The sequence below is a fragment of the Castor canadensis genome, chromosome 11 (genome assembly GCF_047511655.1).
Source record: "Castor canadensis chromosome 11, mCasCan1.hap1v2, whole genome shotgun sequence".
NCBI lineage: Eukaryota > Metazoa > Chordata > Mammalia > Rodentia > Castoridae > Castor > Castor canadensis.
In genome coordinates this window covers 5,321,145-5,348,929 of record NC_133396.1, presented here as the reverse complement: position 1 = coordinate 5,348,929, position 27,785 = coordinate 5,321,145, and the positions used below count along the sequence as shown (strand labels likewise).

Sequence of the window (27,785 nt, the reverse complement as noted above, 5' to 3'; positions counted from 1 at the left end):
GTCTCAGAAATCTCCATTGGAACCTGCAGCAACTCTCCGAAGGACTCCAAAACCTCTTTCAAGTTCCTCCTCTACCTCTTTCAAGTTCCTCCTCTACACAGGTGTTCATTGGAAGTCTTGAAGGGCTTCCTGATTCAAGCTCCAGGAAGGCAGCAGGACAGTCTCAAGACTCCCCACGCCCTGTGTCTTGAGTGGGTGAAGAAACCGCTGCAGCTCAGGCTCCCGTCAGTCCTTTGCTTTGGCAGTTTGGGGGCGCTGGTACAGCCAGATGATACCCTCATCATGTAGCCGCTTCCAGACTGTTCTCTCTAATGCGAAGTCATGGTTTATGTAAAAGATCAGTCGTTTCCATGATTGATCATAGTAGTGATCAGAAAAGCGCTCGTAGCCCTCGGTGATGAAGCCATAGGCACTCACCTAGGTAAGGTGGGAGGAGGAAGAGAGCCTGCAGTGGCTGTCTCCCAGGCTTCTTGGGAGCCATGTATGTGTTTGTGTGGGAGGGGGAGTGGCCTTTTATCCTGGTTCCATCCTGAGGTCTGGGTGCAGGTCCCTTGGATGCTCATGCACACTCATGCCTGCTCCCCCTTCCCGCCAGAGGGGTGCACCAGCTGGCCACGGGCCACCATCCCATGATGAGGAGGCCTTGGGGGAGCTCCAGCACTGTTCTCCAGTGACTGAGCTCCTGAGTTGGAGCCTTACCTTGTCACAGAGATGAAGGGCAGTGAGCAACAGGAGGGCACCAGTGGTGGGGCGGTATATCCTCCAGTGGGTAGTGGTCAGGGTCTTTGACCTCAGAAACCTGTAAAAAACCCCCAGATCCCCATCTGTCAGGAACCTGTAAGGGATGAGGATATAGTCCCTGCACTGCCTTCTGCTCTCACCTGTTCTTCATGTAGCGGAGAAAGTCTGGGTGTAGCAACAGGTATCTGTCCAATTTCAATGCTTCTTGAAAAGCTTCCTGCGGCCTGCGCCTGTGGTCAGGGATGGATCATTTAGGCTCCATTCTCTTATCTAGCCTGATGCGGGCCAAGACAGGGTCAAGGGCATGACTGGTATTCCATTTAGCCAAGGCTGTCCCATGTATGTAACCCTTTTTAGGCACTTTCCTCCTAACCTGGGGGGCAGGAAGAGGGAAATGGGTACCTGAACCAGAAAAGGTTCTTTTTCGCCAGGGTCTGATTCAGAAGCATTGCCTCCAGCCACTCATAGTCCCGGGTGCCTTCCAAGAAGTGTAGGTAGCGGACGTCCTAAGGACCAAGGACAGCAAGTGGTCCAGGAGTACTCCTTCAGAACCACAGGCTGGGGTGGCCTGGCTCTGACTCCCCACTGCCCACTTGTTCTTCTGTGGCCTGGCCTGGCTGTCCTCTCTGCTCTTGCCTTCATATGAATAGAGCCTGTGCCAACCACACAGCATGCAGACACATGGTGCTCCTCTCCCTTTCTCTCTGCATCCTCCCTTATCCAGAGTGTGTATGTGGCCATACACACCTTCACTCACCTTCCCCAGAGGCACATGCTGGAACCCCCGCCTGCCCAAAATGAGAAGTGACTGGGTCAGGGAGAAGGCGGTAAAGCCGTAGAAGGATGTCCGGGTGCCCACGTCCTGCTCGTAGCCTTTAATGACAGCTCCACTCAGTCTGCACCGAAAGAAAACCAGGACAGTGAGCGGAGGCGGGAGATGCATGGATATGGATGGAGGAGGGAGAAATGGAGGAGGCAGCAATTAAATGCTGACATTCTCAGGAAAGTCCAAAAACTCCACCTTCCAGATGAGGACACGGGGCACCTGTCATATCCCTCAGAAAAGCCCAGATCTGCAGGAGAGGGGAGCTTGGGGTGGCACAACTTACCTGAACACATAGTCATGACTGTCTATGTCCTGGCCCACACGGGAGTCGTTCAGAATGCCCCCGTTACCCACCACGGCACAGGTGACGCATTGGGAGCTGCCAGGAGGGAGGCTGGCCAGGAGCAGCTGCTGCTGGGGCACTGGAGGGAAGTGTGTCACCACCTTCTGCACCACTGGAACAAGTTGTGTATGTGGGGAGGCAGGGGGAGCTCCATTCAGAGCCCTGAAAGGGACAGCGGTCTGGCCCATCACCTCTCCCAGGGCTGGTGGCCCCCAGGGACAAGGCAGACCAGAGACAGAAAGCCAGCCATCCTCTGCCCTGGCCTAGTGCATGCCCAGAAACTTCCCCTGGGGTTGGGACTCACAGGAGTGATTGAGTTCCATGAAGCCAAAAGGTGGGGCGAAGTGCTCCAGGCGATTCCACTCACTCTGGTTGAAATGTCTGGAGTCCAGGAAGAGAGTTAGGTTGGGTAGAAAAAGATTCTTGAGCCATGGTGACTTGGAGGCTTTGACCTTCACAGAGTCAGGGCAGGTCTGTGTGCAGGAAGACAGACAAAAGTCAGGTAGAGAGAGGCCCAGAAAGGCCTTTGGGCAGGGGCCACTCTGGGCATCACAGTTCGAAGGCATTGCCTCTTCTTCCTCTCTGTCCCAGTCCCAGAGTCTGCTGGCCCTCCCCTTTCCACCATCTGGGCCACTGTGGTCCCAAGAGGTTTTAGGAAATGGCCATTGTCAGCCCTCTAGGCAGATGCACCTTTGCAAGTGTCCCCCATGTGGCATGCATCTAGTGTAATGTTGGTGCTGTGATCCAACTCTATGCATATGCACACACGACATACACATATGTGTTCTGAATGCTGCCCCTCTGGAAAAGGTGCAGGAATAGGACTGGGGATGAGGAGGGGAGGGTTAAGCCCATGCAGTTTTTCTTGAGGCTGGAGGAGAATTCAGGTTTTAGAGTTAGATTTGCTAATTTCTGGGGATTAGGGCTGGGCAAGAAGCTGAGGTCTTCTCATCTTTTAGTCTCTGTCCCCTTCCCCTACCAGAGGATTCATGCATCAAAACCCAGAGCTAGTCACACTCTCACCCCAGATTGATGCCCTCCAGGCCTTCTTCAAGGGCTCCAGGGAAAGGAAGTCCCCTTCTCACTTGCACCTCCTGGTGCTGTCCAGACCAAGCTTCTGGGCCTGCCTTCTCCTCCTCCCCCATTCTGGTTGGCACAGTGCAGGGCAGAGCGTAGGGTGGGCCAAGGCAAAGTTGAAGGTGCCTGGAGGTGGGGGAGCTGCCTCTCAGGAGGGGCTCCAGAGCAGGAAGCATAAGGGAAGAGGCGATGGCACAAACTCACCGTCTGTAGGCCCCCCACATCCAAGTTATATTGTTCCTCAAAATCCCACCGAGGCTCAGACTTGAAGTTGGCAGCCTTCAGTGCTTGGCTTCTTGGTGTGGTGGGGCTTGGGAAAGGGGCAGGGGGTGGGGTGGCCTGGACCTTCTTCTCCTTGACTGTGACAGCTGCTGTGGTCATTGCTTTCTTTCTCATCCTTGTTGACACTGCCCCTGCCGTGGTCAACATTTTCTTCTGACTTTCTGTAGTGAGCGCCTTTGCTGTAGTTGCTGCTTTCACCTGATGCTTTGCCGACACTGTCCTTATGGTTGTCAGTGTCCCCTGCTGGTCCTTTCTTTCTCTGCTTGTCTTCATGTCCTGACTTTGTCGTGCTAGTTCCTTTGACCTAACAGAGGCCATCTCCTTGTCCTGGCCTCTTGGTGGCTGTGTGTCTACCACAGTTCTCTCTTTTTCCTGTCTCTTCAGCACTGCTCTTGTTGCTGTGTTGGGCATGCTGCCCCCTTCCTGCCACTGTGCCTGGCTGGCCTCTGCTTTCCTGCTTGCTCCAGAGGTGTGGCCTGTGGGCTTGGGCTGTATGTCCAGGGCACCATTCCCTTGCACTGCCTCTGCGTGGACACTTGTTCTCTGTCCCAGGATGGGTGTCTGGGACAAAGCCTTTTGTAGCAAATCCCCAGATGTTTCTCCAATATTCTTTACATATTGATACCTGGAACAGAGAGAACTTCTGATGAAGGCTGGAGACCATAGAAACAGGTCAAAGTCTGACTTATTCTTGTGCCTCCGAAGACTTTAAACTAGTGCCCATTGGAGAGGAAGGGAAAGAGGTAGTGCCATCCACAGAAATTACACCAGTGCCTTTAGTAATGCATCTGGAAACTTCATCTGACAAGTAGAGACAGCTTGACAATCGCAGGAGTTTGGGACACCGGGCCTGGGTGCTGAGACTGGGGCTAAAACTCTTCCCCAGTTTTGGGCCCCAGCTGCCTGTGCTCAGGGAGCCTTATGCTTTTTCTGGACCCCAGAGAACACTACCATTCCAGACCAGGAATAAGAATGAGTTTATGTCACTCCGGTCCTGTCTCCTAATGTCTGTCATTAAATTAATTTTTATTTTGTTAATGAAGCATATGTCACTAAATTATGTAACTTACAAGGAAGTGGGGCAGACACATTCACGTAAGGACTATAGCTGTCAACATTAACTTTGAAAGGTTTTTCTTAGAGACTTACTTCAAATACCCACATGAGTCAAACTCTGCTTAAAAACAAACTCTTAGCCAGGCTCCGGTGGCTCAGGCCTATAATCTTAGCTACTTGGGAAGCTGAGATCAGAAGGATGGCAATTTGAAGACAGCCAGGGCAAATAATTCATGAGACCCCCATCTCCAAAATAACCAGAGCAAAATGGACTGGAGGTGTGGCTCAAGTTGTAGAGCTCCTGCTTTGGAAGTATGAAGTCCTGAGTTTAAGCCCCATTCCCACCAAAAACAAAAACTCTTGCTTCTTTGCTTTGTTAGGAAAACAAAACCCCCAACAACCATTCTCAACAAATAGTTGTCAAAAGCCCATGCTATATGCCACATCCCATGTCAGACACTGGAGATCAATCAACAAATGAAGTCCTAGTGGGAGCAAGACTGTATGAGCTGAGGGAGCCTACAGGAAGGTGCTCTGTCACCTGCTCTCCTGCCTAAGAGTGAGGAAGACTTCTCTAGAAGTCCTCCTTTGAAAAGAATGAGAAGTGGATTGTGTGTGGGGGGGTCTTAGCCCCTGGAGCACAAAGCACATGATTTATGGGGGTGTTGAGTTTACGGGGCAGAGTGTGGGACAGGAGAGGTTTCCATGCTGGAAGGCAGGCGGGTTGTGATGTGCACTGTGTGGGATCACGGGTGGAGAGCTCATTGGTCCCCTTGCTCAGGAGGAGCCACTGAAGAATTTCAGATGGGAGAGGGAGGGTGCCAAAGGAGGATGGTTGTGAGAGAGGCACAATGTGATTTCCATTTTGGAATGCTTTTCTGAGCTGGGGATGCAGCTGAGGGGTAAATTTCTTGCCTAGCATGTGTGAAGCTCTGGGTTCAATCCCCAGCACTGGCAAAAGAAAATTTACATATATATATATATATGTGTATAAATGGGTTTTTTTTTTCTTCTTAATAGCAGTAAAAGATAGTTGGGGAGGCTAGTCTGACTTCTGGCACACAAGAGTTTTGGCTCTAGGGATTATATTTTCTTTTCTTTTTGACTGTTATGAAAGATATCAAAGGCAACACTTTATTTCTGCAAGAAACCTGGACACTCTCTCCCCCAGTTCTGCATACTTCTCTGACTACACAAGTTTCTGTGAGGTTCTTGGGAACCCTGGGGAAAAAGGATCTTTCTCTCTACTGGTCCTGGTCATTACCCAGAGGGATGTCCATGTCCTCGATTCCTGTCCCTTTCCTCTGCCCTTGGTGTTCTGGGCCTCCCTGTTCATCTTGGTCATATGTGTCCAAGCTCTCTTTGTCTGCTTGCACCATCTGAGCTCTGTATAAGGGACTCGCTGAGCTATGTGAAGAGAAGAGAAAAGTGTGCAGCCAGATAGATCTGAGTGAGATCTTAACACTTGCATTATTAGCAAGTGGGGGAATTTTTCTTACCTGATTCGGTTTTCTTATTTGTAAAATGGGCTGCTACTTTGCACTGCTAAACAAAGTCTCCTCTGAGCATTAACTGATAGGTGCAAAACATCTGGCACAAAACGCATGTGCAACAAGTATCAGTTCCCTTTCCCACTCTTCTTAGCTAGTCCTAGTTTCCACGCACAGCTGAGGAGATGCTGGTCTGGTTTCCAATTCCTCTGTTGCTGCTTTGACTTCCACCACCGCCCAATTCAAAAGCTACTATTCCTATAATTCAGCAAATACTGATCGAGCACCTCCCATGAGACTACAGTTTGCTGGGCCTCAACAGTGAGCTCAACCATGTACCTTTTCCCCATGGAGCCTAAGATAAAGGAGATGTCAAGCTATGGAGGGGAAGGGGACATGAAGACATGCCATGGAAGGTTGCTTGAGCTAAGTTCTAATCCCTGCAATAGTTTTTTTTTTTTTTCCCCTAGGATCATGTGCAAGACCCTGAGTTCAATGTACTGCCATGAAACAAAATAAAGGACAAGTACTTATGGTACTGGGGACTGAATCCAGAGCCTTCAGCATGCTGGGTAAGTGCTGTACCACTCGAGCCTCTCCCCAGCCCTTTCATTTGTATTTTGTTTTAGAGATAGGGTCTTCCTAACTTTATCTAGGCTGGCCTTAAACTCATGATCCTCCTGCCAAATAGCTGGAATTATGGGTGTGTGTTATCACACCTTGCTTCTTATAATAATGTTGATGTTAAAAATTACACAGTCATTGAATTTGTCATACTTGGAGGGTTGTATTTTTGTTTACGACAATGTCATCTCTTTATTAAATTACAAACTCTGAGGAGGCAGAAGTCATTCTGTGCAACCCTTACTGCCATCCTGTTGCAGGTCCATGTCCCATTACCACAGAGTTTTGTTGTTGAGATAGGGTCTCACTTTGGAGCCCAGGCTGGCCTTAAACTCATGATCTTCCTACCTCAGCCTTGCTGGAATTACAGGCATGCACCACATCAGCACTCTTGAAAGCCTTTCTGAGCCCAAAAGGAAAGGGATTAACAAAAACGTAAGTGAATTTGAAATACATACATAGGACATACAAAAGCATATGTCATTTAACAGAGGTTTACCATATGTCTGTTCTGTGCAATGTGCTATGGGGGTACGAGAGTATAAATTTGAGTAAGGTACGGATCCTGGACCTATGAGGTACATGAAAATTGCTTTTAAAGCAGAAAGACAAAGGAACTCTTTCATTGCTGGAGAATTTTAGGCTAGTCCAGGATGATATGTGAAGTAGGCAGATTACCGACACTAACCTGTCTTCCTGCATGGCCTCCCTCCTGAGTCCTGACCAGCCTTGATTGACACCATATTTCCTGCCTTCCTCAGCCAGGAAAAAACCACTTTTGTTCTGGTCTTCCAGGAGGGGCACTCTGTTCTGACCTTGAAACTGAACAAAGGTGTACATTCCCTTAAGGTTTTGAGCAAAGGGTTGGATGTGGTGTCCTCATTGCTTACCTCCTAGGGGTCTTCTTGCTTGGAACACACACACTTTTAATTGGCCTCTGCCAAAGGAGTAACTTGAATAAGAGAAATTTCAGACAAGAAAGGAAAGGCCATGGGCAGGGTTGAACTGAGATACAAATATCCTGAAAAGACTAATAGCTTTCAAGCCCTAATTCATTTTTCAATTTCAATTAAGAAAAGAAAAGGGGAGGGCAAGGTGTGGTAGTGTGTGCCTGTAATCCCAGCTTCTTGGGAGGCAGAGGTATGAGGATCTCTGTTTATGGCTGGCCTAGGCAAAATTGTGAGACCCAATGTGAGAAACAAACTGCAAGCAAAAGGACTGGGGCTGTGGCTCAAGTGCTAGGCAAGCTGTAGGTCCTGGGTTCAATCCCAAAAGGGAAATTTATTACAAGGACAGATAGTGTCTCAGGAACCTAAGAGCAAGAAGTGGTTGATTATCTAGGAGGCCTGAGCCCAGCACTCCCTCTAAGATTTACCTCTGTCCCCTGTGACTTGGCTTTCCCCTTCTCTTTCTTTCCCTTCCTGCAAACTAGCATCCTCTGCTCCTCAGATCACATGGCTGTTGGGGCAGCCATCTCAAAACATCTGTTCAAGGGACTGTTGAATCTCATTGCTCCCAGTTTTTCAAGGGAGGAAGATGGCCTACTCAGGTGTCATTTCCATCCCTGCCCAGGGACATGGATCACACAGTGTGTGACATCCTGAGGCCCACCATGTGCATAGGAGGAAGACAGTTTCAAGAGCTGGGCAGAATCTTCCCCACCCCACAAAGCATCTGTCATGAAAGAATACCATTCAATGCAAAATGACTAATTCAGATGGTCTGAATTATTCAAGAATATAGTCTTTATTTTTTGTCTTTTTGTTGTTGTTGTTGTTGTTGTTTTTGATGGTGCTGGAGCTGGGGGTCAAATCAAAATCCTTACACATGCTAGGCAAGCGCTTTCCTACTGAGCTACATCCCCAACCCAAGAACCTATTCTTGATTGACTCAGTCTCTGCTTATTTACTAGAAAGGTTTGAGTGCTGTGAGGACAGGAATGAGACTCACTCTATACCCTTAGGTCTGACAGCTCAACATAAGTGCCAGGCTTGCATGGGCCACTTGGCAAAACAAAATCCTCGCTGTCACTTGGATTAGCAAACAGCTGTTAGTGGATTTACCCCCACCTCCATACTCCAGACCCTTCCTTAAATGTCTACAGAAGTTTTCCTTTCAAACTCCTGCAGCACTGTGCTGAGAGCAATTCTGATGAACATTTCCCCATCTTCAACCTTTTCATGGACGTTGTTGTCTGGCTGGAAGGCAGCTTAACGTGGCTGTCATGGAGACAGATGTTGAGGGGGGTGGTCTCTTACACTACCCATCTCTTAACTACGCAGCATGGACAGATGACCACATGCTTGGGAATCACATGGGTCCTGAGAGATAAGGCACCCCTCTTTGGAATCCTATCTAGACAGGCATGATCCAGTGACTCCTCGTTCTGTCTGTAAATGCTCCAATTACTTGCTGACTTGTTTAAGTTTTATGGGAAGTCACAGCAATGACCCAGGAAGTGACAAAATAATGGAATTAAGTTTGACTGAATTCTCTATAATTAAATCCACCTATAATTGCGAGGGATGTGGCAGTTTATATAGCATTTACTTATTCTCACGCATGAAATTTGCTGAACCATTTTCAGATGATGAATGCCCTGGAATCATTTGCTTAGATTCTGAGTGACCCTGGCATTGTCCACCATGGGCTGGGCTGGGGCTGGGGCTGGGAAGTGTATTTTTCTATTAAGGGCCCTAATCCAGAGGGATAGGCAAAGTAACTAAGGATTACACCCAAGCAAAAAACAATTTAATTTCATAATTCTGATTACTTGAAATATAAAGATAAAAAATATTACATTTAAAAAATGAATTTATGGGCTGGTGGAGTGGCTCAAGTAGTAGCATGCCTGCCCAGCAAGCATGAGGCCCTGAGTTCAAACCCCAGAACCACCCCAAAAAATTAATTTATTAGGGACTGGAGGTGCAGTTCAGTGGTAAAGCTCTTGTTAGCCATGTGGAAGGCCCTGGATTCGATCTCCAGCACCACAAAAGCCAAATAAAAGGAAAAATAAATTTTATCAATAACAAAGATCACACAGCTCTATTTAATGAAAGTAATGATCATCTGGCAATCTCCTCTGTATTCTTAAATACACATCACCAAGGACACATGGAGACAAAGAAATGACAGAGGTTCAAAGTTCCTTTATATCTGCAGCTGTAAAACAGCAGTTACAAGAGAGTAGTATTTTATCAATTATTATGGTACACAGGCAATATAAGGGTTATTAAAGTTATCTAGGCTGTCCAAACTGAAATTTGAGAATAATACCAGAAAGTAAAGGTCACTTACTAATAAAGCTGGTTGGGGATTATTGAGGGTAAGAAAAGAGCTCAAAAGATTCTTTTGATTCCCTATGTAACTTTGCACTTGGGCTTCCCCCATGCTATCATAGAGGTTGACAAGGCCAGGTGAATTGTGCCTGTCCTGTCTGCACACAAAGCACACAGACTGGCCTCTCCTCATGTCCCTGAGTCCTCACCATCAACTTTGTCTCTCAGTTCCCTCACTGGTCCCCCAGCTTCAGTTCTGCATCTCTTTGAAAGGGGAACCAGCTACCTCTTGGCTCTTCTCTGGGTCTTTCCTCCCCCTTGAGTCAACCTCGCCCTCAGGACCCCACTTAGTTAGCTGGCCATGGTTTCCAGAACTCCCTTGGCATCTCATAGGTTCTTCCAGTGCCCTTTTGTGACTCATTAGCTCTCCAGGGTCTCCTGTCACATCTGAAAGGGAAACCAGCCTTTCTGCTTCACTTTTCAACTTCCAAGTTTATTTTCCTTGGGAAAATCTGGAAGTTTTTTCCATGTGAATGAACGGTTGACATTTTAGAACAGTACTTTGAAGCTTTAATTGTGTCTGTGCACTGCCTTGGTGACTAAAAGCTGTGTGATTGCCTTAATGACATTTGTATGCTAGAAACAAATTGTAGACATCTGGATTTTGTTATTCTGAGTATTCTTTTTCAGACCAAAGCTAGTTTGGTTTTGGTCATTTGTATCTTAATCAGGAGATAGTGATGGGGATAATATTTTCTGGGAAGTAAAGAGAAAACATTCAGAAGAAAGATGAGTAAGTCACTGCCCATGAGGCTTCAGTGGCTGAATCCAATAAGCGTTCTTAAAGAATGCTTCTAATTGAACTCTTTGGTCCAGGGTGGTACTGAGCTTGTTGAAAATACACAAACCCTTACACAGAGAGCTCTCCCCTGACTCATAGGCATGAGTAGTATAAGGAAAGCTAAGGAGGCTAGAAAAGACCTTGAGTAGGGGTGGTTCTGGGTAGGACCAAGGTGACCTGGTAAGAAAACGTTTTAAGCAAAACAATGGCAGATGCAGGTCAAGAACTGCAGACATAGGCTCTCCAATCAAGGTGCTGGGGAGTCTGGCATGGCAATGCATGCCTATAATCCCAGGACTTGGGAGGCTGAGGTAGCAGGATTGTGAGTTTGAGGGCAGCCCGGGCCACATGGGATAACCCTGTCTCAAAAAAAAAAAAAAATATATATATATATATAATATCTATTATATATAGATGATGCTGAGGGGGTGGGTAAAAAAATTAGTGCTGGGAAAATTGGATATCCACATGCAGAAAAATGAAACTAGATCTCTATCTCTCACTGTGTACAAAAATCAACTCAAAATGGACCAAGACCTAAATATGAAACTGGAAACCATGAAACTCCTAAACATTTCGAGACATTGACATAGGCAATGATTTTTTGATAAGACCCCAAAGCACAGGCAACAAAGCCAAAAACAGACAAATGGGATTTTATCAAAGTAAGAAGCTTCTGCACAGCACAGGAAAAGTTTCACAGCAAAGAGATCGCTTAAGGAATGGGAGGAAATAATTTGCTAACTATTCCTCTGATGAAGGGTGAATGTGAACTACAATCCTCCTGATCTCTGCTTCCTGAATAGCTAGGATTATAGGTGATAGCTACTGGTGCCTGGCTATAATGGCATTTTTTAAGTGGGCAAATTATCTGAACAGACATTTCTCAAAAGAAGACATACAGCTGGATGTCGGTTGCTCACTTCTATAATTCCAGATACTCAGGAGGCAGTGATCAGAAAGATCGTGGTTTGAAGTCAGCCTAGGCAAACAGCTTTCGAGACTCTGTCTCCAAAGTACCCAACACAGAAGTGTTGGTAGAGTGGCTCAAGTGTTAGAGTACCTGCTTAGCAAGGGTGAGGTCCTGAGTTCAAAGCCCAGTCCCACCAAAACAATAACAACAACCACAAAAAAAACATGAAAACTAGAAGAATTGTAGGATTCAAAGCCACTCTTAGGCATATATTCAAAGGACATGAAATCAGTAGATCAAAGAGATGCCTCAGCTCCCATGTTTATTCTAAGACACAGAATCAACCAAGGTATCCATGGGTAGACAAACGGATGTAGAAAATGTGGTTTGTCTACCTAAATGGAATATTATTCAGCCTTGAAAGAGTGAAGTCCTGTCATTGTCAAGTGAAGTAGGCCAGGATGGAAAAAGAACAAATGTTCTCACTCATGTGAAGGCTAAAAATAAGTCAGTTTCTTAGAACCGGAGTAGAATACTGTAGATAGTGGTAGGGAGGGAAGAAGGAAGTGGCAGAGGAGGGAAGTCAGATAGTGGGGACCAGACTGCCATTAGACAGGGAAATGAGTTCTAGTATTCTTCAGCACAGGAGAGGACTGTAGTTTACAGTGACTTGTATTTTATAAAGAGCTAGAAGAGTGGTGTTCAAAGTTCCCAACACAAATGGAACATATTTAAGGAGAGGGAAATTACCCTGACTTGACTTTGACACACGGTGTACTCTACTCCTGCACTTCTACAATTAGGTATCGATTTTAAAAACAAACACAGACCTAACATGAGAGCTGTGACTCAGCCTTAAGACCTCTCACTCCCAAGCCAAAGTTGTTTAAGCAAAACTGATTTTTATAACCTTTATCTTAATGCAAAAAAAAAAAAATAAAAAAAAATATATAACCTTTATCTGCTACCAAAGGGGACCGTGACACCTAACAGTAAAGTCCGTTTCAAGTTCAGGTGGCTTTTTTTTCCTGGCATTTTTGAGATAATGTCCTTGAGAATAGGATTCTTCTCCTTCTCCTACACCTCTCCCTAAGTTTTCTACTGGGGACGGAGAGAAAGGGGAATTAAACAGGTAGAGTGGGCACTCCCCCATCCCTGCTGGGCAGGAACTGCTCTGAGTATCCCTGGGAGGCACTCCCAGTCTTGTCAGGTTGTTATCACTCTTGCTTCTTGATGACACAGGGGGCACACAGGGCAAACAGAGCCAGTCCTCTCAGTAAGCCATCTCAAAGGTGGCCTCTGGTGTACTTGTTCCAAGGTTGAACTTGAGTCTGGGAGAAAACTCACCTCTTGACACCTGGCAAACAGGTAGTGGGCAGAAAGAACCCTGGCTGAGTTCCACCCAGACCTGTCCCTAATTAAACCTAGGGTGAGTCACAGAGCCCTTTGAGCTTCTCTTTTCTCAGAATCTTAATACCCATCTCATTAAACTGTCAGGAGGACTTTAGAAGTCAATGAATAAAAGACCCTTAAAAAGTATTATGTTAGCCAAGTGTGGTGGTACACTCCTATAATCCCAGCACTGAGAGGCAGAGGCAGGAGAATCAAGAGCTTGAGCTACATAGAAAGACCCTGTCTCAAAGACAAAAAATACCAAAAATAAACATGCTATACAAAGGTGGGGGAAGAGAAGGCTAGTTATGTTAGGACAGATGTCACTGCTGTGTAACAGGCAGTGACAGACTTCCCATTAGCTTCTTTTTGAGTGCCCAAAGACAATGGAAAGGATGATAAGCTTAAAGGCCATGGGTGAATGACGTCACACTGACAACACTTAGCTGCTTAGGGTTTCCAGGTCAGGGCAAAGCCCTGTGGCGTCTGATCCTTCCACCAGGCTGAGAGGCAGCAATGTTGAGATCACAAAGATAAGGAAAGAACAGGAAATTAACACAGTAGATTGGAGACCCATAAAATGAAAGATGAAAAACTATGGGAGCAGTTTATATACTTTTAATGATTCTTTTATCTCTACTAAATATGAGAAGTCTTTATAGATAAATAGTTTGACTGAAAGCTAAAATAGGCTCTGAGGCAATAGAAACATGAAAATATACTTGAGTATTGCCTAACTGTGTAGCAAGGGTGTGTATTGTGGGTATGTAACTTGTGATATTTTTACAAGCAGTTTTTTAGAATGCACAAGCTGCTTGTGTAGCTCAGGACATTCCAGAGCTTTCTCATGTTTTAAAGAAAAGATTTAAAATACAAAATTTCATAGAGAAAAACTCTTTGTCAGACACAAGCAAGGAAAAATTCCAAATTTGTGTGGACAATTTTGAATTTGTGAATTCTGGAAAGTAAAATATTTCTTAAACACAGAAAAATGAAACTAACGGCATGACTTCTGCATTTCCATGTGTGATCAGAAGAATATTTGCTGATAAAAAAACAAATGCCATTGTACAGTCTATATGTAGTTGGTCAAATATCAGATAAGACTATCTGAAGGTCCATTTTGGTTATGAATCCTTTATTTATTTTACAGTAGTGGGTTTGAACTCAGGGCCTCACTCTTGCTAGGCAACTGTTCTACCACTTGAGTCATGCCCCCAGGTCTGTTATAAATTCTTAGTACTGAATTTACACTTTTGGATGTTAACAAATTCAATGGAAAACAAACCACTTTTAATTCAATGGAAAACAAACCACTTTTAACTTCTGCTAACTAAAAATATGCATTCTGAACAACAAAAATATGATCATCAGTACCAAAAGGAACAGCTAAAAGAATTAGGGTTTGGGAATCGGGACCCCAGAGTGGGAAGGAGACAAGACTGCTATTTGACACAAGCTTCCCCATAGATTATGTGATTTAAAATTTTGCATGTTTCTTTAATAAAAATAAAAATTACGGAGAAAAACTCTGAAAACCAAATGAGACATCTTATTGAGAATTGCATGGAAAATTGAGAGCATGAGAGCACGGTTTATTGTGCGAGCATTTATTGAGTGCCATTTGTATGCCAGGCATGTGTGAGGCAGGCGAGAAGCTGCAAAAGTCTGGGGCTCCTGTAGGTCGCCCGGGGATGCACCTAGCTGGGAACCACCCATGCCCCTCCCCACATGCTCATTATTGGGTGGGAATCTCCTGGGTCTGCCCTCCCCGCGGATTAGTGAAGGTTTTAAAAGCACCTGAAAAGGAAAAGCATGCTCTCTCTGCCAGCAGACTCCACCTGCACCCACCATGCTCCCTTTATAATTCCCTTCCCTAACTTTTAATAAACCCATTTACTCCCACGCATTCTGTTTGGAGTCTTCCATTGTACCTTCTTGCTGGAACGCAAGAGGCAAGGTCTTCTGAAAACACCGATTGCTGTTAACACGCAGAGCTGTCTGTTAGGGACTAAAGACCAAAGGCTCTGGCCTCCGGCCTTAAGAAGTCCATGATCAGGCTAGTCATGGCAGCACACACCGCAATCCCAGGGAGGCTGACTTGTGAGGACTGGGAGTTTGAGGCCAGACTGGGCTCCGTTTCAAAAAACAACCATAAGAGCCAGTAACTCATGCCTGTAGTCCTAGCTACTCTGGAGGCAGAGATCAGGAGGATTGAGGTTTGAAGACAGCCCCTGCAAATAGTTTGAGAGGCCCTATTTCAAAATACCCAACACAAAAAAGGGCTGGCAGAGTGGCCCAAGTGGTGAGAGCGCCTACCTAGCAAGCACGGAGCCCTGAGTTCAAACCCCAGTACCACCAAAACAAACAAACAAAAAGCAAAAATAAAAACGAAGCTGACAGTTTAACAGGGAAACAGATATGAATGTAAGTAGCTGCAATGAAGTGTTACAGGTTTGATGACTTAGCAGTGTGCATAGGGAGATGGTTCTACTTGGGGACACAGCTCAATGTGGAAGAGAAATCTAAATGGAGTCTTTTTCTCCTGACTCTTCAGAAATGAGAAAGGCTATGTCACAAAAAAACCCTCCCCCATACTACTATCATATACTAATAAAAGGTTAAAAAAAAAAGAAATGATAATGGCAGTGTGTGCTCATTACAGAAAAAGCAAAAAGGACATTTAGGATATCAACCTCCTGTAATCCTACCCCTCCGAGAATGTAGTGTGAGCACCTCAGGGCATGATCAGCCAGGTCCTTTCTCTATGTCTATTACACTTTCAGATATGGCTATCTACTATTTATTTATTTAACTGCTTTCCTCCCCTCCCCTTCTTCACCTTACCTAGCAGTTAATAGTCAGTCCCAAGTTTAACCTTTGGTGAAACAGATAAAGATTTGCTATGGTAGGAGGTGGTAAGAGAGGGGAGGAGAGAGAAGAGAGAGATCTGGGGATGCTAAGGCCAGGGGGCTGCTGTACCCACTTCCGAGCAGTGTCCCATGGTCCAAGAAGACCCTATAAAGGAAGTGACTACAACTGCACCTAGGAAGATGGGACCATAGACTGCGTCAGAAAAACTCAGTCCAAGAGACAGGGACAATGGCTGTCTCTGCAGCAAATCATCCAACAGCTAAGACTCAGCTGCCCCTCTCCTCCCTCCTCACCGCCTCAGGAGTGTTGTCCTGGAACCCTTGGTGGCATTCTGGGCTGAGGCCAAGGAGTAAACCAGTGAGATTCATTCTCCTGACCTTGGTGGATGAAAGTGTGCCCCTTCTCCCCTTTCCAAAATCAGAAATCAGGAAGTTGTAGAAAATAGTTATATTTTGTACAGGAAAACAAAATAAAGCAAAAAAATCCATAGAGCTGATTTGATAGCTTATTCTTAACTATCCTATCTAAAGCTAAAACAAGATTTTCCAAGACATGTTTATACCAGACTATGAAAGCCAGGCAGAGATTGTATCTTAGGTTGTATCTACTTGCCAGTGAGTAATTGGAGACTTGGACTAAAACTTTTGCTAGTTTGATGCACTTGGATTTGTCTTCAGATGATATGAGTGGTGGCCCAATACCCTAGGCATGAAGTCAAAGAATTCTCTAGATCCTTCCTCTCCACTACTCCCCCATCCTATTTGTTGCCAAAATCCCACGATCTGACATTCTCAGTCCTCTCTTCCTGTTATTCTGTCTTTGTTCAGGGTCTTATTACCTCTATCCCAGCCATGGCAATGACCTCTAAACTCTCCTCTCTAAAACCACCTTCCCCCTCCCACCCATGCAAATTTGATCAAGTTATCCCTTACTCTAAAATTTCTGATAGCTATAGAATTAAGTTAACCCTTTTGACCTGCTATTAGTCCCTACACCATGTCTAGGACCCATTCAAAGTACTGAAGAAAATAAGACAGTACCTATCCACAGGAAATTCACAGCTTGGCAGACAGATTCAAATGGGGGGTTTGTGACATCATTTTATAATGAATTTGATAGGGGGAGGTGGCAGGTGGAACCTGGTGTTGGGGATCTGTAGCCAGCTTACCTGTCCTGCACTTGTGACCAGGCTATCCCAGGCAAATTATTTTATCTGTAGAAGTGATGACATTGCTGGTGGTGAAGGCTGGGAAAGTCTCAGACTGGACTGTGACCTCCACCAAGTGTTCCCAGATACTTGTCACCGACAAAGGAAGGAACTGGGAGGAAGTTTTACTGCAGAAAGTATATACTCAAGGGAGTGCAGGCTTCTTAACAGAATCACATGGCCAGGATTTGGATAGCTGTTCTTATGGGCAAAGTTTTTAATGGAGGGGAGAATGCTTCATGGATTGGGAAGGGTATGGGAAGGGGGGAGGAATTCCAGAAATGGGTTGGGATTTTCCTGGAATAGGGGTTACTTCTCTTTTCTGTCCTTATGTGGGGTGTTCAGACATGTCATTGCATCAGATGCAAGACGAGAACAACCAATTTTGCAAACTAATGATATGGAAGTGCCATTATCATGAAACAAAGCACAAAGCCCATGTTGGTCCCAGCTGGTTTTGGGTGCCTTGATTTTTAGAATTTGAGCCATGGCCTGATGTCCTACTGTAACTCTAAGGTCATATTCATCTCTGGTCACTATGTGGCTGGCCTCTTTCTCCCTATGCCTAGCTAGCCTACCTCAGTGGTGATCATATACCTCAAAGGTCTACAGTTAGTTGTCATAACTTTCTGAGTCCAGGGCCTGGCACACTGTGAGTGCCATACCAGTGGTGGTTAAGTCAATCACTCAACTATCTCACATTCTGACTTATGAAGACATTCTGACTTTTCCCACTTCTGGATCATTGCTTACATTGTCTCCTTAGTTTGCAATGTCCCTACCTGCTGAAGTGTTACATAGCCTTCAGGTGTTATGCAAATGCTATCATCCCCTTGGTTTTACATCACTCCCCACTCCTGAAGAATCATCTCTCCAACTTATTCCATAGCACTTACCCCCTTGACCTTATTACAGTTGCTCATGAATAATAACAACAATGGCACGTTCTTTCACTTTGTGTAGCTTGCTTCTCCATTAGAGGAGAAAGACCTTAAATCTCTGGAGTCCACACATGCCAGGTAGCTGAGGGAAGAAGGTATTTGGAGCCCTAGTCTGTAAGTGCATTCGAGGCAGGTACTTGTAACCTGTTTTGCTGTTTCCCAGTGGGGTGGAATTAGCTCCTAGATGCCATCTTTGAAAAAGAATAAACATCTTAAGTTTGGACAAGGTTGTGAAGATCAAGATAATACACAGAAAGCTCCTGGGCCTGCTTAATTCTGAAATGATAATGGAAAGCCACCACCTTGATATGACTGTCATGAGCCCAGTCACCTTTTACAGCTCTCTTAATTTAGTGTCTTATTCATCAGGTTGGTTGGTTTGAAAGTACTGCGGTTTGAACTCAGGGCCTCATGCTGATAACGCTTGAGCCACAACTCCAGCGATTTTTCCTCTGTTTTTTTTGAGATAGGGTTTGGTTTTTGCCCAGGCTTGTCTGGACCATGATTCTACTATTTCATGCTTCCTGCCATCACTGGAATGACAGGCATGTACCACCATGCTCAGCCTTTTCTGTTCAGATGGGGTCTCTCAAACTTCTTTTTTTCCCCCAGGTGGCCTGGAACCTTGGCCTCTCAAGTAGCTGGGATGACAGTCATGTACCACTCCACTCAGCCATTAATTGCGATTGGGTCATGGAGCTTTTTAGCGGGGCTGGCCTCAAACTGCAATCCTCCTGATCTCAGTCTCCCAAGTAGCAATTATAGGCTTGAGTCACCAGCACCCAGCTTCCTTTTTTTTCTGAGACAGGGTCTCAGTATGTAGCCCTGACTGGCCTAGAACTCACAATCATCCTGCCTCCACCTCCTGAGCTCTGGGATTACAGGCATGAGCCACCACACCCGACTATAGCTGTCTTTTTTGCAGTATTGGGGCTTGAACTCAGGGCCTACACCTTGAGCCACTCCACCAGCCCTTTTTTGTGATGGGATTTTTTGAGATAGGGTCTCTCGGACTATTTGTCCAGGCTGGCTTCAAACTGCAATCCTCTTGATTTCTGCCTCCTGAGAGCTAGGATTACAGGTGTGAGCCAGTGTCACCTGGCAACAGCTGTCTTTTACGTCTGATTTTACTGCTACCCTCTACCCAGACAGCACTGTGGGGATCAGGGGAACCGTGACCAATCTGTTAAGTTGCAAAACTTATGGTCACTTTGGTCTCTCCCCCTCTTCCTCCTACTCCTTCAAAATATCTCTTCATATTCCACTTCTTTCTACTCCCAGATCTGTGTCTCCCTTATGTTTCAGTGGCTAAAGCCTCTTTGTCACACTTCCTGTCAGGATTGTCTACTTGGGAAATTACTCTGACCCCATTCCCCACCCTTGGTTGCCATGCTGGTCAGTCCAAAGTGGCAACTAATCTATTCTCTTCACAACTGGCAGATTAATTATCTTAACGTGTCACGCTCAGGAAGCTACCTATCTGCCTAAAAGCCCTTTTCAGCAACCCTGACCTCACCCCTTCTCCGGTGACCTTCCTTTGCTCCCCAGGGTGAGTCCTTCAGAGCTGGGAGGCCAGTTCTCCCTGATGGACTTCTTAGCCAACCTCATTCTTGGTAGGAGCTCCTCTCCCGAGTGCCTTTCTTTCCCTCATCACGTAGTCACGCTCTGCCTGCCTGCCTGCCTCCCATGGCCCCTTTGCAGCCTGCCAGGGCCCTCTTCACTCTGTGGCACTTGCTTCCTCAGTTAGTCATTTGGGAACATAATTACGTGAACAGTGTACTGAGCAGTGTCAACATGTGTACCTTTTCCTAGTCCTTAACCTTGTGATTAGACTCCACGTTTGATGACTAAAACTCAGAGCTGGCCACTGGTAGCTCATGCCTGTAATCCTAGCTACTCAGGAGATGGGTAGGATCACAGTTCAAAGCCAGCCCAGGCAAATAGTTTGTGAAACCCTATCTCGAAAGAACCCATCACAAAAAAGGGCACTCTCTCTCCCCCTCCCTCCCTCCCTTTCTTCTCTGTCTCTCCCTGTAGTTCTAGGGATGGAACCCAGGGCCTCTTGCATGCTAGGCAAGCACTCTACAGTGAGCAATACCACCAGTCCTGCCTTTTCCCCCAAAGCCTAATCTTTGGGTTATCATTATGTCAGCCCTCCTGGCTGTGTGTGTGTGTGCAGGGGGATCCCTGCCCACCCTGGCATTCATCAGCCCATCAGCCTCTGTGCCACACCTGAGCCACTGCTCACAGGCTCCCTGGCCAATCAGTAGATATGGTTTCTGTGGGGAGGTTGGGGGTGAGTTCCCCCTGGGTGCTGAAGATCCCCTCGCGGGGGTTCTTCCTAAGACCTTGTTGTCCACTGTCCCTGGAAGCAATCAATGTCCCCCAAGATTTTCCTGGGGTGAGTGTCCTATTACTTGGCCCCAGCAGGTAACTGGAAAGTCTGGGCCTCTACTGTCCTGGTCCACAGCCTCCTGGGCTGTGAAGGCCTAGGGTGGGTATAGTGTTCATCTTCTTCCCAGTAATATTACACTAGGGACAGTCACAATGACCTTCAGCCTTCAGACATCTCTAGACCAGAAACAGACACCAGTCTACCTACCATTTACCTCTTAGCTAGGGGAAGAGGACAGGCACCCTGTCACGAGGAGGGGTACTCTGCAGCTGCTGCTACCCCACACTCCTCTCCAGGAGTTCTTTAATCATCTGAGCTCCCCCCAGCGCGCACACACACACACACACACACACACACACACACACACACTTTTGTTTTCCTTGACCTGTCCCCCACACTGCCAGGCTGAGTTCCGGTTTTGTTAGTTGCAATCAGGAGTCCCAACAAATACAAACTGACATTCATACCATGCACCAAGATAAAGTTCTGCTGTATTTACTTAAGGTAGAAGAATGAAAGGACAGAAATATTAGTAGAAAGCAGAGAGGAAACTTTGTATAATTTGGGGGTAGGACCGACCTTCCTAAAGACTGTAAAGGAAAATATAGACTTACCTATATGAGAAAACTTCTATATGACACAAGAAAGCACAAACAACAGACACCAGGCCAGAGAAACATTTTTGTTTTCTGTTTTTCTGAGGCAGGGTCTTGCTACATAGCCTGGTCTGACCTCAAACTCTCAGTCCTCCTGCCTCAGCCTCCAAGTGCTAGGATGCCTAGAGAATCTTATGACATATATGATAGAAAAAGATTAATTTCTCTAATGCATAAAACAGTTCCTACAAATAGGGAAGAGACATTTAATTTAAAGAAGAGCAAAAGATATGAACATGTCACTCATAAAAAATATAAATGGCTCATAAACCAAAGAAGATCCCCAGATTCACTATGCATCTGAGAAATGACAATTAAGGACAGAAACATACCCTATGAGATGATTAAACCTTCAGAACATTAAGGACAGACAGGGTTGTGAGAGGAGGGCAAGAGTCAACTCTCCCAACATTGGTGGAGTCTTTTGAGAGAATGATTCCATGGTGTCCATGAAGGTTTTGAAGGAACCTATCTATTGTCTGGGCAATTCCACTTCAAGAAATCTACCTTCAGAAAGGCTAAGTGCACAGAGAATGTGAGAAATGAGTGGCAACCCAGGTGCCAAACCCAAGTGCCAATCAATAGGGACCAGTTATTTAAATGCTACCTGCTTTGCAAAATGCTATGAAGCTAGTACTGAGAAGGGAGTCTGTCTGGGTACACCATCATGGAAAAATGCTCATGATACAGTGAGACTTAAGTCACTCTGTGGGAAAATATGATTAAAGTACACTATATGCATATATGGAACTATCACAATGAAGTCCTTCACTTTATACAATTAACACACACACAAACACACACAAAATCACCCTGTGTGCTGGGTTTGGTGTGCTGAGTAATCCCAACACTCAGGAGGCTGAGGCAGAAGGACCCTGAGTTCTAGGCCAGCCTGAGCTACATAGCCAGACCTTGTCTTAAAGAAACAAAACAAAAAAGTCACCCTGCATATGTATTGTGGGATATGTAGATTAAGGGCTTGCATAGCATAAAAGTAAGGAGCACAGGCTATGGTATCAAAATGTCTGAGTTTGGGGCTGGTGGAGTGGCTCAAGTGGTAGAGCACCTGCCTGGCAAGTGTGAGGCCCTGGGATCAAACCCCAGCACTGTAAAAAAAAAAAAAAAAAAAATGCTGACCCTGTGATGTGCTAGCAGTGTGATCCTGGGTAACACCTTTGTTCTCTGTCTTCAGAATCCTCCTAATAATGAGAATTAGTGAGTGAATGTTCATAAAGCATCTAGTAAATGCTATAGAATAGAAGTGTTAGCTATAATAATAACATCGTAATTCTATTCACACCAAAGTATTAAGAACAGTCAGGTGTGGGAGTATGAGGGGACTTCCTTCTTCACTTCTCTGTCATTTTCAAATTTTAAGAATAGTGAAGGAAAAACATTTGAGTCTAGAAAGAGGTCTCTTGCTGCTGGAGATGTTTATTTCCTTTAAAAGAAGTCTAGAAGGTCCTTTTGGAGGATTAATGAGGGATGTAGAACTGCAGCTGTCTCCCATTTTACTGGCAGGCTTTGAGGGTGAGTATGATTTTTGAGACACATGGAATACCTGTGATAAACTTTTCATGTTAGGATGTACAGGACGGCCACCTGTACATGGTGATGGGAGAACCACCACCAGCACTGCTCTGATTGTGTGCTGTCCCAGAGGGACCCCCTGCTCCTCAACTCCTGCCTTCATTTCTTCTCTAAAAACCCACCTGTCCCACTCCCACTCCCACCACCACCTCCATCTCCAACTTTTTGTATTGGTCTTCCTTCCCAGGGGGGTCTCCACAACATTTCTGATCCAGACACCACATGTGGACACAGAGGTGGCTCTAGGTTCTCCAGACTACAGTCTCTCAGTTTCCCAAAATAGCGAGGAGCCTGGAAGGGGTTGAAGGGTTGAATCTTACCTGGAAGGCTTTGTGCTAGGTTCCTTAATAAAGGAGGGCAGAGTGTAGAGCAAGAAGATCAACACAGCCAAGAGCAAGGGCCACCGGACACTTTGGCCCAGGGGACTGAATCGCCAGGGACAGGACCTCATGCTGGAGGGTTGAGCCCTAAAAGAAGTTTCTGCATGTCCTTGGGCTTGATGTGGTGAGCAGAGCTCCTCTCTGCTAAGGTCCGGGCCAGGGAGCGCACACACCTTATCTCAACAGTGAGCCACTCTGGTACAGCCCAGTGCACTCAGCCTCTGCCAGTGAAAGGAGGAAAAGAGGAAAGGAGGAGCCACTCTGCGCTTTGTGAACGCTTCTAGGTTGGCATGGCTTGAAGGAAGAGAAACTCCTTTTGTTCAAACAAGTTCACCTCCCTTTTCTTCATCTCTGATGCCAATTTCTGGAGGTAGAACATAGGAGAACATTGCATATGGCATATTCGAATTCACTTGTTTCGGGTGACTTACTCTCCTGGCTTCATCCAAAACCAGGAGTAGATCAGGTTCCCACTTCCTGGGATTATCATGAAGACACCATAAAACTACCACATGCAGTGCCTTGCTCATGGTGCACATCCAACCTCTAGTCACCACTGCCTCTTGTCGGAAATGGTGACCATAACAGCAATGAGCAGCATGTCTGAGGGCTGTTCTCAGTGGGACACTGTGGAAGGCTTCATGAAAAGGCACTTGTGTACCCCTGTGGCCACTCTAGGAGCAGGGCATGATAGCCATCTCATTTTACTGCCTCCGTGTGCCTGAGGTCACCCAAGATAATGGAGTGTGCTGGAGGCTTAGGGTCCAGATCCCAGGGGCCCAGAGGTTGCATTCTTACCTACCACACAGCAGCACCTCTGAGAAATCATTAACTCTGGTTTAACTTAAGGAAAGAAGGAAAAGAAACAGATAACTTGGGGAAAAATGTGCAACTCAGAGCAATAAAATGATGACGTTCTCTTGATTTCTAGAAAACTTAGCAAATCCAGAGATGCAGCCTCCATAAAGAACTGTGAATTATTCATTTTAGAAATACTGCTTCCAGTGTGTTGAATTGCAAGGTCTTTTTTAGGCAGTTCAAGTGGGAAAGGTGCCACTCAGGAGGGTAGGGCTTTGCAGGTTTGGGGACCTGGGTTCATTGCTCATACCTGGCAGTGTGTGTTTCTCCTGAGCACAGCTTAATTTCCTTACCCAAAGTCCTTGGCCTTCGCCCATGGCATGCACCAATGAGTGCTTAAACTGCCTTCCACAGAGAGGATGAGAAGGTAAGGGCAGGCTTCTGAGAAGCTGATAGTGTCATGGACAACAGTGGGGGCTTCATCCCAGGCTGCACAGTAAGGTCATGGCAGTAGTCCAGGGAATGAGCTGGGAGGCTTCCCCTCTGTTTTTCTCCGTCTCTGTCTGTGTGCCTCACCCCCCAACCTTTACTCTGAGTTCTCCTATGCACTGGCATGTGTGATTGTATGCCTATATCCTGATGCCTGTTTGCAAAGCTAGGCAAGTGAACTGGGCCATGGGAAGGCATTTTCTTACCCCTGGCATTGGTTTGAGTGAGTGGAGCAGCTCCTCCATCTCCCCCTATGTTCTGCAGGACTTGGAGATGCAGCTGAACTCCTGAGTGCCAGCGGAGCCACTGTTGACAATCTGCAGTGCCTCTCATTACCTTAGGGATGGGTTGGACTTGGAGATTGGAGGCCAACTGATAGGAGCGGAATAATCAGTAGTTCACTTCCTTGTTCTCAGGTTCCAACCCAATGCTGCTGTACTATCTGGCTGGGCAAGAAGACAGATGCAGAGGAAGACACTGTTTAGGGGAAACTGACTTTTAGACATCCTCACGGTGTTTGGAAGATCTACTTTTCTCTCCTTTTTAAATGAAAACTTTTGACTTTAGCGGACAGGATGTGTGAGAATTTATATGCAGATAGGAGTTGTTAAAGCTAGTCTGGCTGAGGTGGCTCAAGTGGTAGAGCACCTGCCTAGCAAGCATGAGGCCTTGAGTTCAAACCACCAAAAAAAAGAGTTGTTAAAAGATAATTTGCAATAAAACGCAAAAGCATGACTCTGATATAGATATGAGACACAAACATGTGTTCAAGATTTTATTCTAGTTGAGACAAACACGCACAATGCAAGAGAAACACGCAGAAGTTTGAGTTCATTTAGGGTAAGAATCAAATGAATTGCAAATTGGGGCAAAACTGGTTTTTCCACAGGGAGGAGGGAAGTCACAGGAGAGAATTTTTTTTTCTTTTATTATTCATATGTGCATACAAGGAGAGGAGAGAATTTTTATGTCTATCAACTTCTTGTTAATATGAGTTGTAAAATCTCTTAAGGTAATGAAATCAGCTGACTTGGGAATTGTCCCCTATCTATCAACAGGACAGTTTTCTAGAGTGGAGTGCACCTTGGACTTACCCTAGGACTGGAATTCTTGAATTGTGACAAAAAGCCGTTATCCCCTCTGCTGTAAGGTATACCTGATGGCTTAGGGTAATGTCGGAGCTAGCAGAAGGTGGTCCAACTTTCTAGAAGTCAGCTTGTTGGAGCTGGTGGAATAGAGGATGAAAACGATTTCCCCTATGTCCTTCCAAGTCTTCAAATGGAAGTCCACTCTTGTACCAAAAGACTGATTAAGAGACAACCTACATAAGTCTAGAATAATGTATATTGCATATATCCATGGGAGGTACCCAGAGAAATGAGGATGTCTCAAAGAGGTGGCTTAGAACTCCACCTTATGAAGCATTTTCAACTATAATAGAAAGAAGGGGCAAGCTCTGAGAAAGTGACCAGGAAAAGCACAGGTTTAAGTTGGGTTGGCCTGTTCTCCATTGGTGAGAATCTCTTGGGTCTTGGTTAACTTCTCTTCCTGATAGGGAGACATCCCTTATCAGTAGGGATTTCCTTAATCAATGTAAATTCCCCTTACAAAAGGGTAACTTTTGCTACATTTTCAGAGCTGCTTCTGTGGCTGCCAGCTCTCAAAGTAATCCTCATGCCAAAAAGAACCACCACCTGCTGGGGTGGTATATTCTGGTTTCCTACAGGGGGAGATTTACTGTTCAATGCCCCCATTATATATCCTATCTTCTCTAATTCTACACTTTGGACCAATTCCACTTCTAACTTTCCTTTAACAGTCTGATTGAGATATACTTTATTTACTATGCAGTTTATTCCCTTAAGATTTTCAGTGCAATGGATTGTAGCATGTATATAGAGTTGGGCAACCATCAACATAATCTAATTTTAAGACATTTCCATCGCTTCTCAGCCTTTTGGCTAAGATCAAGTGTAGAATCTGTTCTTATCAGTTTAATATCTTATACGTAAAAAAAAAAAAAAAAGAAAAAACCCATTTCCAACATCCTTTCACAGATGCTACTTGACTTTCAACAGGGTTATTGTTAGGAAAAACGCCACTCACAAAGAAAGCTCATGAGAAAATCTCACATCCAAGAGCAAAGCTCAACGGCAGGCCGGAACTGCCAGGCTGGTCAGGGAAAGATGGTGCAGCACAGACTCTGGGCCAGGCATGGCTTTTATAGAAGGGGGAGGGTAAGGAAGTTAGCGCATGCGCGGGAGTCTCCAGCAGGGGTGGGGCTGTCTTAGAGCATGGGGATTTCTGCTAAGGGTGGGGCTGCCATTTTGGCTACAGATTCACAAAATGGCGACATTATTACTCTATCATTCCCCCATTTTTTCTTTAATAATGATGGGGGTAAGGGCTGAGGATTGGGAATTGGGGCAAACTGTTGGCCTCTTAGCTGATTCCTGCTGGCAGGGGGTGCTATATGGGGCAAGATCCTCAGATTCCTGTGGTGTCCTGGTAGGGACCCTCATAGCAGTCCTCTGGATGGTTTTGGAGAGGTTGGTATCCCTGGAGGTACAACTGGTTAAACTTTTGATTAGCAATAGCAGACATGTGGTATGATACAAGGCAGGAAGCTTAAGAATAGGAGAGCGAGAACACAGGCATCAGTATGGGCATTGGCCAGGAGAACCACTGTGAAATGTTGTTCCCTAGAGGATTCCAAGAGTCCTCCAACTCCCTTCTCTGTTTTTCTAACTGTTCCTTGAGAGGTGCTGCCACTGGATATCCCATTGAGCTTGACAGCAGTGGGTATTGTGAGAATGACCAGATGAGGGCTGGTCCACTGAAGTCCCAATGGATAGGGTAGAAGATCATTTGGGAGAACAAGATCCCCTGGTTTAACAGAAATTGTTATAGGGTGGGCAGGATCTGGTCTGCATGCTCTCTGAGAAGTTCCCTGAGAAGGTTAAGATAAGGTAGATAGTCAGCCAGAGGAGCAGGATCTGTAAGAGGCAAGTTTATTAGAAGGAGCAAAAAAGGTGTCTGCTAAGGGACTGCATATCTAGGGATCTAAATTCTGCAAAATCCTGTAACTCCCAAGAAAGCTCTAAGCTGCTTTATGGTATGGGGGAAAGGGAAATGGAAGATTGAGTTGATTCCCTCATGAATCAGGGAGTGAGTCTGTCCCTTTAAGAATACACCTAGGTAGGTGACCTGTGGGAGGTAGGGGCTGACTGTCAAGATTTAGGTTAAGTGTAACACTCTTGGATAAAAGAGAGCTTTAGCTCATTTTGTATATAACTTTGTAAATGTACCATATTTAGATAAAGTATAGACAAAACACTGTTACAAGGTGGTCATTTAAGACACATAAGCAAGTATATAAATGAACTCTGATGTAGTAGTACTTAAAGCTTGACAAGATCAGCCGAAAACACAAATAATTTCTTTGATAAAATCTCTCTGTAACAGTTTTTTTGTAGATGTTACTCAGAGCAGAGCAATATTAAGATAACCTTGTTATTTTATAGACATAAAGAATTTGATTTCAGTTTGACATGACCCTAAAAATCTTTTAGGCAACTCTTAGATTATATTC

At 45.5% G+C, this 27,785-nt stretch overlaps 1 protein-coding gene, 1 long non-coding RNA gene and 1 pseudogene across 2 annotated transcripts; 2 read left to right on the top strand and 1 right to left on the bottom strand.

Annotated features, from left to right (window-relative positions):
- St6galnac1 (ST6 N-acetylgalactosaminide alpha-2,6-sialyltransferase 1) lies at positions 1-23,158 on the bottom strand. The gene is made up of 9 exons (XM_020162496.2): positions 22,847-23,158; positions 3,192-3,894; positions 2,215-2,383; positions 1,851-2,022; positions 1,499-1,637; positions 1,144-1,247; positions 882-971; positions 700-799; positions 1-417 (listed from the first exon to the last, which is right to left on the bottom strand). The coding sequence occupies exons 1-9, from the start codon at positions 22,975-22,977 to the stop codon at positions 226-228; spliced, it is 1,800 nt and encodes a 599-aa protein (XP_020018085.2). The 5' UTR covers positions 22,978-23,158; the 3' UTR covers positions 1-225.
- On the top strand, positions 5,997-24,940 carry LOC141414032 (uncharacterized). The gene is made up of 3 exons (XR_012439136.1): positions 5,997-6,136; positions 6,286-6,387; positions 24,610-24,940. It is a non-coding gene; the product is annotated as an uncharacterized lncRNA (long non-coding RNA).
- A 1,194-nt stretch (positions 24,941-26,134) lies between these two features.
- On the top strand, positions 26,135-26,245 carry LOC141414215 (U2 spliceosomal RNA; annotated as a pseudogene).
- Positions 26,246-27,785: the final 1,540 nt, after the last annotated feature.